Consider the following 14,656-nt stretch of genomic DNA (forward strand, 5'->3'; position numbering starts at 1 on the left):
AGGTACTTCACATTTATCCAAACTTGCCACTCCTCAGGTCATTGGCTCACGTCATCAAGATGTCTTTGTAATCTTAGATATCCTTTTCCACTGTCCTCTATACCACCAATCTTGGCGTCATCCGCATCATGACTAGTTTAGTTTGGGCAACTTGGTCGGCATGGGTGTGTGGGACCGAAACGTCTGTTTCAATGCTGTACTACTCTACGCTCTTCTATCACTTATTCTAGATTAGATTAAGCTGATTGGTGTATGTTTCCCAGGACATTATACCTCCCTTAATGATAGAATTAGCTCTATGTCAGTTCTCTGGCATTATCCCATATCTATGGATTCTGTCTTTCTAAGTAGTATTCCTGTTGCCTTGTCCTGAGTTTCCTTGTCTTTGTGTTAGTAACACAAATGAGAACCTGGTGCAATTGCAGGAGACCAAAGGAACACATTAAATCAGTGATTCCCCATAGCAATGCCTCAGAAGTACAGACTTGAAAATTAATATTTTGCACTTATTATACCTACCTAGATATTGCCTTTCAAAGCTTTAAACTCAACAATCCAATCATTGGAAATTAATATAAATCCGACATTTCAGTGTTATTTCCTTAGTTCAAAGAGAGAACTGCAACTTTCTATTGCTTTTGTCTTCTATATACCAGGTGTAACAAAGCATATAAAGTTATCCTGGAGGTACAGCAAGACAAATTTCATATTTCCTAAATAACCCATCTCAACTGGAGGCACATTGCTAAGACTGAGTATTAAAGGTTTGCAAACCCTCCTGAATAGGTTTTATGCAAATCTGACATTTTTTGAGCAGGCCACACCTTACAAGGAGGCCCTGTTAGATTTATATTAAGGTGGAGCCCAGACTATACCATTGACTTTTCCCGAGCACTCCTTTATATTGCAAGCAACACCTAGGCTTCTTGGCATGGTCTTTAAGCCCAGGAGGGCCTGGCAAAATCCGATGCTGGAACCGGTGGCCCAAATACAGCTGTTTCAAAGATGCAAAACAAGAAATAATGAAAACAAATTTCTAAAGCAGTTTCAAAGCTGAAACCATGAATATCTAGCTGCCATGTGCATACCGTATGTTTGGTCTTATTAGAGAGATATGTCATTCTGACTGCTTTTATTGTTACTCAAATTTTGGAATTTAAATAAACATTTGTATAGTTAAGTTTATTTCTGTACAATTTTACATTAGCAGCAAAAAGAAAACTTGGAAAGATACTATACTGGATAGTTTCTAACAGACAGGATCACTTTTTTAGGTCTAAGTAAACCTATTGAGAAAATAGTATACATTTTGCTTAAAAAGAACTCAAAATTTAACAACATTCACTTCAGTTCGCTGTCCCAGCAATTTTTTTTATAGCTATAATGGTAATAGAATAATGTTTTTATGACAGTTATTTGAGAATGAATGGTTGCAAAATTAAAATACCGTCAAATATTGTTATTGCAAACCTTTTTGGAAGTACAAAGCCTGTATTTCACAATCTTGACATTATGCAGCCAGTTACCACACTGAAGCAAGTAATGTGTTCCAATATGCAATTCACATGAGTCTCAGGAGATGTTGGGATTGATGGATATAGAGAGGTGGTGGTTGGGTGGAGGTAGCGTTAAGATCATGTAAAGTGACAGATTTATTGATCCAAATGGCCATTCATAATTCTTAAAGTTTGTTACCAGCATAATTCCTACTGCACTGTTTCAAAAGGGTACGCTTAGATGAAGGTAGATTTTATTTGTTTAATTAAAGTCAGAAATAAGAATTCCAACCCTTTAGTGAGATCAAAGTCAAAAATAAGGATTTCACCCCAGACCTAAAGATTTTATGCCATTCTTTTACATGGATGGAAACAATCTATCACATTATGCATTATTCTGTTGCTATTGGGAAGCTGGGGGCACATGCATTGTGATTAGAGCAAAATACAAAGCTGAGGACTAGTATAACAAAGTGTGAAGCTGGATGAACACAGCAGGCCAAGCAGCATCTCAGGAGCACAAAAGCTGACATTTTGGGCCTAGACCCTTCATCAGAGAGGGGGAAGGGGAATGGGTTCTGAAATAAATAAGGAGAGAGGGGGAGGTGGACCGAAGATGGATAGAGGAGAAGATAGGTGGAGGGGAGTGTATAGGTGGGGAGGTGATAGGTCAGTCCGGGGAGGTGATAGGTCAGTCCAGGGAGGACGGACAGGTCAAGGACGTGGGATGAGGTTGGTAGGTAGGAAATGGAGGTGCGGCTTGAGGTGGGAGGAGGGGATAGGTGATAGGAAGAACAGGTTAGGGAGGCGGGGGTGAACTGGGCTGGTTTTGTGATGCAGTGGGAGGAGGGGGAGATTTCGAAACTTGTGAAGTCCACATTGATACCATTGGGCAGCAGGGCTCCCAAGCGGAATATGGGTTGCTGTTCCTGCAACCTTCGGGTGGCATCATTGTGGCACTGCAGGAGGCCCAGGATGGACATGTCGTCTGAGGAATGGGAGGGGAGTTAAAATGGTTCGCGACTGGGAGGTGCAGTTGTTTATTGCGAACCGAGCGTAGGTGTTTTGCAAACCAGTCCCCAAGCCTCCGCTTGGTTTTCCCAATGTACAGGAAGCCACACCGGGTACAGTGGATACAGTATACTACATTAGCAGATGTGCAGGTGAACATCTGCTTAACATGGCAAGTCATCTTGGGGCCGGGGATGGGGGTGGGGAAGGTGGTGTGGGGGCAAGTGTAGCACTTCCTGTGGTTGTAGGGAAAGGTGCAGGGTGTGGTGGGGTTGGAGGGGAGCATGGAGCGGACAAGGGAATCACGGAGAGAGTGGTCTCTCCGGAAGGCAGACAAGGGTGGGGATGGAAAAATATCTTGGGTGGTGGGGTTGGATGGTAGATAGCGGAAGTGTCGGAGCATGATGCGTTGTATCAAGAAGACAGTTGATCATCAGGGTTGGTGGGGTGGTATGCGAGGACAAGGGGGATTCTCTTAGGGCGGTTATTGCGGGGGCGGGGTGTGTGAGATGTGTGACAGGAAATGCGGGAGACACGGTCAAGGGCGTTCTCGACAACTGCGGGGGCGAAGTTGCGGTCCTTGAAGGATGCGGACATCTGGGATGTGCATTCCACTCCTGCACCTCCTTCCTCACCCCCATCCCCGGCCCCAAGATGACTTGCCATATTAAGCAGATGTTCACCTGCACATCTGCCAATGTAGTATACTGTATCCACTGTACCCGGCGTGGCTTCCTCTACATTGGGGAAACCAAGCAGAGGCTTGGGGACCGCTTTGCGGAACACCTCCGCTCGGTTCGCAATAAACAACTGCACCTCCCAGTCGCAAACCATTTTAACTCCCCCTCCCATTCCTCAGACGACATGTCCATCATGGGCCTCCTGCAGTGCCACAATGACGCCACCCGAAGGTTGCAGGAACAGCAACTCATATTCCGCTTGGGAACCCTGCAGCCCAATGGTATCAATGCGGACTTCACAAGCTTCAAAATCTCCCCCTCCCCCCACTGCATCCCAAAACCAGCCCAGCTCGTTCCCTCCCCCCACTGCTTCACAAAACCAGCCCAGCTCGTCCCTGCCTCCCTAACCTGTTCTTCCTATCACCTATCCCCTCCTCCCACCTCAAGCCACACCTCCATTTCCCACCTACCAACCTCATCCCACCTCCTTGACCTGTCCGTCCTCCGTGGACTGTCCTATCCCCTCCCCACCTATCTTCTCCTCTATCCATCTTTGGTCCGCCTCCCCCTCTCTCCCTATTTATTTCAGAACCCTCTCCCTATCCCCCTCTCTGATGAAGGGTCCAGGCCCAAAACGTCAGCTTTTGTGCTCCTGAGATGCTGCTTGGCCTGCTGTGATCATCCAGCTTCACACTTTGTTATCTTGGATTCTCCAGCATCTGCAGTTTACATTATCTCTGAGAACTAGTAGGTGTTTCTTGCGCTGCTTGGATTGCTTCTGCAAAAGTGAAATGGAAATTGCTTTTTTCAAAATCGTTTTGTTCTGCAAGTGTGACATTGTCACAAAGTGTTATGGATCTTTCATGTTGACATTACTTTAGCTAATGCCTAAACGAGATTTATGACGCTTCATTGAATGTAATGGAGTTTGTGGAAAACGATAAACAATCTTCTGCAGTTTTATGCCAGTGCATGGAATGAAATCTATTTCTACTGACACACAAAGAGAATGCACATGTGATTTGCTTTATTACAGTGCTCGTCTATTTGGAGCGTTAACAACATGGTTGGAAACTAACTTGCTGGACAGTTTAAGCTATTTTTAATTCTCTTGTAGGATTTGGGAATCACTGGCTGGCTGGCTGGCATTTATTGCTCATCCCTCGTTGACCTTGAGAAGGTGATGATCAACTGTCTTCTTGAATTGCTTGCACCTTAAGAGGAGGAATAGGTCGTTCAGTTTCTCAAATCTATTTCGCCTTTCCAGATTATGGCTGATCATGTACCTGAACACTATTTTCCTGCACTATATCCATATTCTAAGGAAGATGTGGATAAATCTATTAACATTATATTGACAAATTTATACAAAAGATGATCTGTTAAAACACATTCAAGATATGGACAGTATTTTATAAAGTTAAAAACTCGATGGTTATTCAATAGAAGAATACATAACAGAATTTGAAAGATTACATACAAGATTAAAATGATTCTATTCAAAAATGCCAAATTTAGTGCTTGCCTTTACCGAGCTAAAATGTTGAATGGTGAGAGGTGTCTAGTGTTAACTTGGATTAGATTTTCGGAAAGCAACTTAGTTTTGAATCAAGTGTTTGAAGTCTTTAAAAAAAAATTGAAAAGCCATCAATTCCTAGTGGCATTCATAGTAACTGTTGGACGTCCAACAGTTAAACAAAATATTGAGGATTCAATGGTGGGAGCATTGTAAAACCACCCAGATATAGGCCCCAAGTGTCTATACGCAAGGAGAATCAGATCCAAAAAAAGAGTAAGAACAGAGATACATTTGGCAATTATAATACATGAAAAGACCGACAGACCCATGGCAGGAGAATGAATTCCAAGCACATTAAACCATGTATTTTATATATGATGCAAAACTTGGTCATACAACAAATTATCTAAATAGGAGAATAATGATTTTGAAATTAAACATTTCATGCAAAGTTTGGAAGGAGGAGATTGTGATATTCATCTGAATGAGGGAATTGTAGTTATAACAGTTACAAGGAGCTTCGGCCAGTCTTGAAAATGTTTTCATCGTGGACTCATTAACTCATTTAGGGCGGTGATGACCTATTGTTATTATCACTAGACTGTTAATCCAGAGATCCAGGTAATGTCCTGGGCACCCAGGTTCAAACCCTGCTACGGGAGACGGTAAAATCTGAACTCAATAAAAATCAAATCTGGAATTAAGAGTCTAACGGTGACCATGAATCCACTGTCAGAAAAACCCAGCCGGTTCACTAATGTCCTTTAAGGAAGGAAACTGCCATCCTTGCCTGCTCTAGACTATATGTGATTCCAGACCCACAGCAATGTGGTTGACTCTTAATACCCTCTGGGATATGCAATAAAGACTTGCAAACAACGCCCTCATTCCGTAGATGAATTTTTAAAAAAATGTGGCTTTGAATACTGGATGCACTTTTAAAGGTTCTTGAATGACTGAAATAAGTTTAAGAATTTTGACAGTTCTACCCAATTTAGTTTTGGGGATAACATCACAATGAAGTCACCCAAAGAAGTGGTGATTCCCTATAAACTATCTGGAGGTAATGAAATTAGCAGCACAAATAGTTGCAATTGAAATACTCTTTTCATTGAGCAGGCCATGCCTCAAAAAACAAATCAAACTTTACATAGAGCAGACAAAGCAATTGTTTTTGCAAAATCAGTGAGTTTACAAATTTACACAATCCAGAGTGTATTCCATTAACAAGGCTGGACTTCTCTAAACAAACAATTAGGGAGGAGTTATTGGTATCAGTAGGTAAGAGTTTAAGGCGGGGGGGGGCAGTAAAAGTTCAATATCTAAAGACTGCATTGACAGTTTTCCCAACCACCAGCTCAAAGCTGAATGATGGAGGAGTATGAGCTAATGAGTGCACTAAACGTGTAGAAGAGATCAGTGAGAAATGTGATATCAAAAATATAGCAGGACATCACACAATTGAAATTCCCATAGCTAGAGACTTTAACAAAGTTGTAACAATCAACTTGAAAGTGTGCAATAAAGGGAAAAAAATCGTCTTGCATTTAGACACAGCAATTAGATTTCTCTAGGCTACAACAAATAATAAAGAGAAAATATGAATAAAGTAATGGAAAAATGGATGGGGCTAGTCTTGGGCACCATCTAAATTCCTAATGGACAATGATGGGAATTTGCCATTAATTGATTTAGGAACAGGTGAGCATTTGGATAGTGTGGCAATGAACACAGCAGCTGAAAATCACTTTAGTAATGGATATGTGAAAAAAATCACTTGGTGATAGATGAAATGATTCATAAAACTTTGCTGATGAATCAAGTATCAAATTAACATTTGCCCTAGCATGGGCTACATACAAAATAGAGGAATTTGAATCAAAGAGGCCAAATCATTAGCTAAGAACAATTTAGTTAATACAATGTGCCAGCTAGGGGAAGGCAGCCTTATCACACAGGTGGATATGCAGAGATAAAATGCTTCTTGATGGGATGTGTAAGGCTAGAGCCAGACAGATAACTCAATGTTTTGAAGACAAATTTGGTGATCATCTTAGCTCTTTTCGCAACTCACTCTTGGAAATGTAGGTCAATCAATACAAAAGTGGCATTTTTACAATGTGAGAAGTTTCAAATAGAAGCATTCTTGCAATAATTTAAGCAGCAAGTGAGATAGAAGGGAAGCTATGGATATTAAACAAGTGTGTTTATAGGTTGAACGATACAGCAAGGCTTTGATATTTCTCTTTGATATTTAGATCGGTCTTGATGAACATAAGCTCCATTTGGCACAAAGCAGATCCAGCAATGTTCTATCATTAGCACATAATGAAACTAACAGGCACGATTTTCTGTGGGAGGGTTCTAGGGATTGTGAATATTATGCGGTAGATAAAATTAAAAGGGAATTCAAAGTGAAAGTTAGGCTTTAAATATAAAGGTTTAAAATATGAAAGATATTTAAATATTAAGCAGAATAAATTAGGAATGACTTTGGATCAACAAACTTTCTTGGCAAGTGTTAATTGCATCCTAACAAATCAGATCCATTCCTTGCAAAAAGATGATTTTACATCCAGGGAAGAAACAGATCAGTGAAGAATTTTGATTGAATAGTTAAATCGGTTATGCACTCGGACTCGATCTATTATCAGTAATAATCTATCAGAAGTGCATTGTGAAGAAGAGTGCTATCATTGAAGAAATGTTGAAAGAAATCATAGAATCACAAAATCACAATGAAACATTAAAGAAATTAAGTTCAGAAAGATGTAAACTTGAGTCTCCACCCTTGTGTAATCCTGAAAATGTAAAGCAAGTGCTTTTATTGATGCTTCAGACATCGTCTTCACGGCCACTTGAAAAATGTACCTTGGCTATTGAAATATTGGCAATAATAGAAGCTATAAGTGCTGGAATGTTTTTATCCAAGATTTTAGATGTAATTCTATGCAAGGTGCAACCTAAGAAAAGTCTCTGTTAAGAGTTAAAGTGGATAACTGCTCTCATTGAGATAATGTACGTTTGACATGGGGTGACACTGAAACCAATTTCAGGATTGGCACGGTAGCATAAAGTAAATGCTAGAAAGAAAGAGATTTCAAAACTAAAGCAGGTCTACCAGACAGACTGTTGCACCAAAAAAAAGTGCTTTTTCCAAGAAATTATTGGAGATCCTCAAAGAGGGGTATCTGGTGATGAGGAGTTGTAAGAATATAAAGAAAAACGTATTTTCAGTTTTTTTATTAAAGATGTTATAATTGCTTTTGTCTGCATAAAAATGAATTATAAACATGCTAGATTGTATTAAAAAACTTACAATATAGAAAAACGTTCTGTTTATCATTCATTAATTTCTGCTCAAGAATTGTTCTATGTCTTTTTAAAGTTTATTCAAAGAGGAGGGAATCTGTTTGTATTGCAAGAAGTAAGCTGCAGACTGAGGTTAATTGATCAAACATGTGTAAACATAAAGGGGAAGCAGGCGGCACTAAGGGGCGGTAAGAGCTTTGTAGCTGTTCAGTCAATACACTGGCACAAAGAAAAAGGTGTCTTGAGGGCTACTAATTTTTCAACCACAGGAGGTCCCAGTTTGAACTCGCCCTTAAAACCTGTGGATCAACTAATTATCTAAAACAGAAGACTAGTTCTCAATAGTGGTTGAAATAATTTAAGCTGACAGCTGAAGTTGTGTGTCAAAAGACTGGCCCATTTCAACTGCCTATTCATCTGGAATCTTTTACATGTTTCAAAACTTGCATAAATAAGTAGTACAATGAGCATCAATTATGACTTCTGAAACAAACTAATCAATATTAAATTTAGAAAATGGAATATGATCTTTACAGCTACCTGAACAGTTTGATAAGTCATTGGTAAAACAACATTTCTGTGGTGCACCACTTCAGCTCTGTTCAGATGCCGAGGTCAATGCTTCCCGAATTTTTTGTCATCATAATGCCACTGTGATGCTCAAAAATTACTGAGTCTGCAGGTTTGAGAGTGGGGACAGGGAACTCTGGTCAGAGCAGAAGGAAGCAGATGCATGAGAGAGCAATAGGGAGGGGTTCAGAGACCTGAGGGTGTCAGCAGTGAAAGCTGTATAATCCAGAGGGTTTCTACATAAAAAAATTACTTCCCTGTTACTGTTTTAGGACCTGCTTCAGACCTTCAAGATTGGATAATTAGGCCAGGCCTACTATAAGTAAAAGGAGAGAACACAGATCATTTCATAGAATCCCTACCGTGTGCCCAACAAGTCCACACCAACCCTCAGAGAATTCCACACTGACCCATTCCCCAAACACACCTAATCTACACACCTGTTAACACTATGGGAAATTTAGCATGGCAAATCCACCAAGCCTGCACATCTTTGGACTGTGAGAAGAAACCAGAGCACTCAGAGGAAACCCACGTAGATATGGGCAAGCATGAGCAAACTCCACACAGATGGTTGCCTGAGCAGGAATTGAACACAAGCCCCTGATGCTGTGAGGCAGCAGTGCTAACCACTGAGCCACCGTGCCGCCCCAATGCTGATGCCACTTGGTGCTCAATGACAGAATGTTTCATCGCAGCACACAGCTCCAAATATTTGGCAGAATCCTTGGCCTAGATTATGCAGTCAAGTTATGAAGCGAGGTTTTAAACTATAAACCTCTGAACTGGAAGCTGAGGCAAGTTATTATACTATCACGGGGTCAATATTATTGTGACAAAGCCATTTATGACATTATAACTACATAATTAGGTTTTGTCTTGATAATATTTCAACTCTGGTACCAGGTTAAGTGGTCTGGCAGCAGAGTATAGAATTTCCCAAAACCACTTGAAACTTAATACAGTCTTTCATCAATATGAACATTTCCTTAATATACTGAAGTTTAGATACAGGAATACATTTTGAGGGCAAAATTTCAAGTTAGTTAAAGTCAATTTCCCTGACAGTCACAGTGACATTTTATAGCTTTCCGTTGTGAGTACATTTGAAGTGTTTAAGTTATAACTACTATTTCAAGCACGTTGCAGTGATAATTGTGCAAGAATGGTATAATTCCTTACTTGTTTTCCACAAGGAAGTCTAGAACCCATTTTTTCATGCAGTAGAGATGGGCATCCACAAGTGCAGTTTTTATGTGTATTTTAGGATATCTGAAATGAAAAATTAGCAGTTAGCAACCTATGTTTACAAACTTCATCGATACTTCATTGCAGTATTGTTCCACAAAACTCAGGAAACCAAGCCACTTCATTATAGTGCTACCAAACCTCCATCCGACTGCGAAATTCCAAAGTCTAAGCAATAGGTTATCATATTTTAATATCATCACTGTGGTACTAAATTAACATAAAGTTGCAATTGATTTAATTAGCAATAGGAATCAGGAGAAGGTAATTTAAGGTATTTAAATATCGACGGGCCATCTTCCACAAGTGCAAAGTACTATATATAGAAGTAAAACTCCCATCTGTGCTGTATCCCCACTGGTACTGCAATGCGTAACCAACCTCAACCACAGGTACCAAAAAAAGTGCAACAGTTTTTTCACAAAACCCAAGCCTCCTTTCATATTTAATTTGTTTTGTTCCTCATATTTGTTTTATGCAAGTTATATTCAGAGAAACTATGCATTTTTACTTGGTGAGGAAAAGCAACAGGGCTTGCAGAAAAAAAGATAATGAAAGTATTAAAGCAGAAGGTTGATAGAGATTTTTGGTATTAATCAGAAAACAGGAAGACAAAGAGGCAAGAGCAAGAAGTCAACAGAGCAGCTGAATGCAAGAGCAAGTTCTGCATGAAAAGAAAACAGTAGTTGCTAAAGAAAATTTCATCCTTCATTCTCATCATAATTAGGAGTCAGAGCCAAAATAGGGCATTAGCCAAAATAATAGATCCTAGGTTTAAGAATATCATGGTGCTTCAACGTGGGGGGAAGAAAAACCCCATTTTCAATGTATTGTGCAAACACCAAGGTATGAGAGTCATTATTAAATGAGCCACCTGATTCAGAATTTTTCTCCTGGAAGGAACAACTGAATCAAAACACTTTTTGAAAAACATCAAAAAAAAGTAACAGTTCAGTGGGACCATGAAGAAATCTCTCTATATTCTCAAAGAGTGTGAACTTCTAATGCATTTGATAATGAAATGAAATGCTTCGACAAACAATGAAAACTAGACAGATTCACTGAAAATGTAGAATAACACTGATAATCAAATATTCATACTTCAACAAACATTGAGGAATGTAGGTTTTGATCCTGAAGATACTGAAATGACGGAGTGGAGAATGCTTAGTAGACACATAACAAAAATTCTAATTTAAACTTTCTTCTTCTTTCTTTGTTTGTGGTAAACGGGCATCGCTGACCAGGCAACTTTAATTGCCCCTTCAGAATTTCCCCAGAGAATGTAATGGTGACCTGCCTTCTTTAGGCCCTATAGTCTCTGGTGTTCAGGGACACATACAATGCAGTTTGGGTCAAAATCCAAGATGTCCATACGAAGAAAAGGAACAGTAACATTATCCAAGGTAGGAATGATGCATGGCTTGGAGGAGAACTTGCAGGTGATGCAATTCCCATGTAACTGTTGCCCTGTCATTCTCAGTGCAGGCTGCACATTTGGAAGCTGCTATCAGTGGAGACACGGTGAGTTACTGCAGTGTATCTTTAGATGGGACACACGATTACCAATAAATAACACTCATGAAGGGAGAGAACACTGAAGGTAGTGGAGGGTGAAATCAAATGGCTTGCTTTGTCTTACATGGCGACAAGCTTCTCAAATGTGTTGAAGCTGATGTATCCAAGGCCTGGGGAGTGTGGCCGAGCAGAGAGACATTTGGCACAGATTTACAGCTTGTTGCCAGTAGACAGGGTAGTGAAACTGGTGTTTGGTATGCTTGCCTTTATTGGTCAGTGCATTGAGTAAAGGAGTTGGGAGACTGTTTTGTGCTGTACAAGATATTGGTTAGGTCACTTTTGGAATACTCCATTCAATTCTGGTCTCCCTGCTATAGGAAGGATGTTATGACACTTGAAAGGGTGCAGGAAAGATTTACGAGCATGTTGCCGGGGTTGCAGGGTTTGAGCTATATGGAGGCTGAATAGGCTAGGGGCTCTTCTTGCCGCCGCCCACCCCCCCACCCACCCCCACCCCACCCCCCCCACCCACCCCCCCCCCACCCCCCCACCCCCCACCCCCCCACCCCCACCCCACCCCCCACACCCACCACCCCACCCCCACCCCACCCACCCCCCCCCACCACCCCACCCCCACCCCACCCCCACCCCACCCACCCCCCACCCCCACCCCACCCACCCCCCACCCACCCCCACCCCCCACCCACCCCCACCCCCCCCCACCCCCACCCCACCCACACCCCACCCCCACCACCCCACCCCCACCCCACCCACCCCCCACCCCCACCACCCCACCCCCCACCCCACCCCCACCCCCCACCCCCACCCCCACCACCCCACCCCCCACCCCCACCACCCCACCCCCCACCCCACCCACCCCCCACCCACCCCCCACCCCCCACCCCCCCCCCACCCCACCCCACCCCCCACCCACCCCCACCCCCCACCCCCACCCCCACCCCACCCCCACCCCCACCCCACCCCCACCCCACCCACCCCCCACCCCACCCCCACCCCCACCCCACCCCCACCCCCACCCCACCCCCACCCCACCCACCCCCCACCCACCCCCACCCCCCCCCACCCCCCACCCCCACCCCCCACCCCACCCCCACCCCACCCACCCCCACCCCCACCCCACCCCCACCCCCACCCCACCCCCACCCCACCCACCCCCCACCCCCACCCCCCACCCCCACCCCCACCCCACCCACCCCCCACCCACCCCCACCCCACCCCCACCCCCACCCCACCCCCACCCCACCCACCCCCCACCCCACCCCCACCCCCACCCCACCCCCACCCCCACCCCACCCCCACCCCACCCCCACCCCACCCACCCCCACCCACCCCCACCCCCCCCCACCCCCCACCCCCACCCCCACCCCACCCCCACCCCACCCACCCCCACCCCCACCCCACCCCCACCCCCACCCCACCCCCACCCCACCCACCCCCCACCCCCACCCCCCACCCCCACCCCCACCCCACCCACCCCCCACCCACCCCCACCCCCCCCCACCCCCACCCCCCACCCCCACCCCCACCCCACCCACCCCCCACCCACCCCCACCCCCCCCCACCCCCACCCCCCCACCCCCACCCCCACCCCACCCACCCCCCACCCACCCCCACCCCCCCCCACCCCCCACCCCCACCCCCACCCCCACCCCCACCCCCCACCCCCCACCCCACCCCCCACCCCACCCCCACCCCCACCCCCCACCCCCACCCCACCCCCACCCCCCACCCCCCACCCCCCCCCACCCCCCACTGCCTGACATTTGTCAGCCCATGCCTGAATACTGTCTGGGTCTTGCTGCATATAGAAACAGACCTCTTCAGTATCTGAGGAGTTGCAAATATTGCTGCACATTGCACAACGTACCCACTTTACTTTGGACAAAAAAGTCAATCATGAATCAGCTGAAGATAGCAGGTCCCAGAACACTAGGAACTCTTTGCACTGATTTCCAGGGCCATATTTAACCAACTAACATCAATTACAGTGAAATCACTACGAAGAAATATTTTTTGACAAACAATGTTTTGGAGCATAATAATGTGTGTAAATGTAGACATTTGCGGAAATAAAATACAACTGAGAGAACTGGGAAATAATCGAACTGTTGAATTAAATCTGCTGATACAGGAAATGCTTTAGATAAATTCATAGAAATTGTTCAGATTTTTTTGAGGTTAAGATCCAGTTTATTCAGTCCATATGCCCTTGGAGTAAATGTCTCAGATTATTACTCCATTGAAAAACATTTTCTTTACTTTTCTAAATCTAATTTTTCAGTTTATTCCCGGAATGTAGGATTGCGATCCCAGCTTTCAGAAACAAAGGCAGAAAATGGCAGGAATACTTGGTAGGTCTGCAGTATCTGCAGAAAGATAAACAAAGTTAACATTTCAGGTTGGTGGTGCTTCATCAGATCTGTTCATATGAAGGGTCACCAACCTTTTCTCTGCCCCATTGTCTAGCTGGATAAAGGTGTGTCACTAATGAAGATTTTCTTTTCTATCTTGCTTTGTGACATGTCATGGTGATCAAAACTGCTTGCAAGGCTGCAATAAGAATACATTTGTTGATTGTGCATGTTACTATCATACGTTTCAGATTAGCTATGGAAATGAACAAGGAGCAATCCCCTGGAGTAGAGACAATTATTTGGGGAAGGGCCAATTTCAATAGTATTGGAATAGATCTGGTTCGGGTAAACCGGAAGCAAAGTTTAGTAGGCAAAAAAAAGAAGGCAGCCTATTGCTCTGTTAAAGAAATGGTGGCTTAGATATAGTCAAGGCACATTCATGATGGCGTCGAGTACAGTAGTCGAAGTAAAAATTCCTAGGATGCGCAAGAGTTCAAGAGTAAGATTAAGCAGAAAATAGGTCAAATTGATAATGCAAGTGAGAATCAGGCCATATACTGCAAGTTCAGAAGGGAAGTAAACAACAAAATAACAGAAAGAGAGTGTATCGGAAGAGGCTAGCAACTAACATTAAAGGGTAGTAACATGGGTGGAATCAGTTAAGGTTCAGAAAGATGGAGGCAAGGAGCATGGTTGAGTACTAAAGAAGTACTTTGATATCATCTTAGCAAAGACTGATGCAAAGTGAAGAGTCAATGTCTTTGTTTTTCCACCTTTTTAAAAACCTGGACTTAAATAAGAAAGAACTGTTTTAAACCAGGGAGGTACAATAATGGAGAGAGATAATGGGAACTGCAGATGCTGGAGATTCCAAGATAATAAAATGTGAGGCTGGATGAACACAGCAGGCCAAGCAGCATCTCAGGA

The 14,656-nt window shown here is 43.7% G+C and overlaps 1 protein-coding gene across 4 annotated transcripts in view; it reads right to left on the reverse strand.

Moving 5' to 3' along the window:
• The window catches only part of eif2b3 (eukaryotic translation initiation factor 2B, subunit 3 gamma), a 135,682-nt gene that overhangs the window by 62,815 nt on the left and 58,211 nt on the right, over nucleotides 1-14,656 (reverse strand). For all 4 annotated transcript variants that reach the window (XM_048540011.2, XM_048540012.2, XM_048540013.2 and 1 more), the window contains one exon: nucleotides 9,771-9,860. In XM_048540011.2, coding sequence (XP_048395968.1) covers nucleotides 9,771-9,860 — 90 coding nt within the window. The remainder of the gene's footprint in view (nucleotides 1-9,770; nucleotides 9,861-14,656) is intronic.

Source organism: Stegostoma tigrinum, chromosome 8 (genome assembly GCF_030684315.1).
Source record: "Stegostoma tigrinum isolate sSteTig4 chromosome 8, sSteTig4.hap1, whole genome shotgun sequence".
NCBI classification, from domain to species: domain Eukaryota; kingdom Metazoa; phylum Chordata; class Chondrichthyes; order Orectolobiformes; family Stegostomatidae; genus Stegostoma; species Stegostoma tigrinum.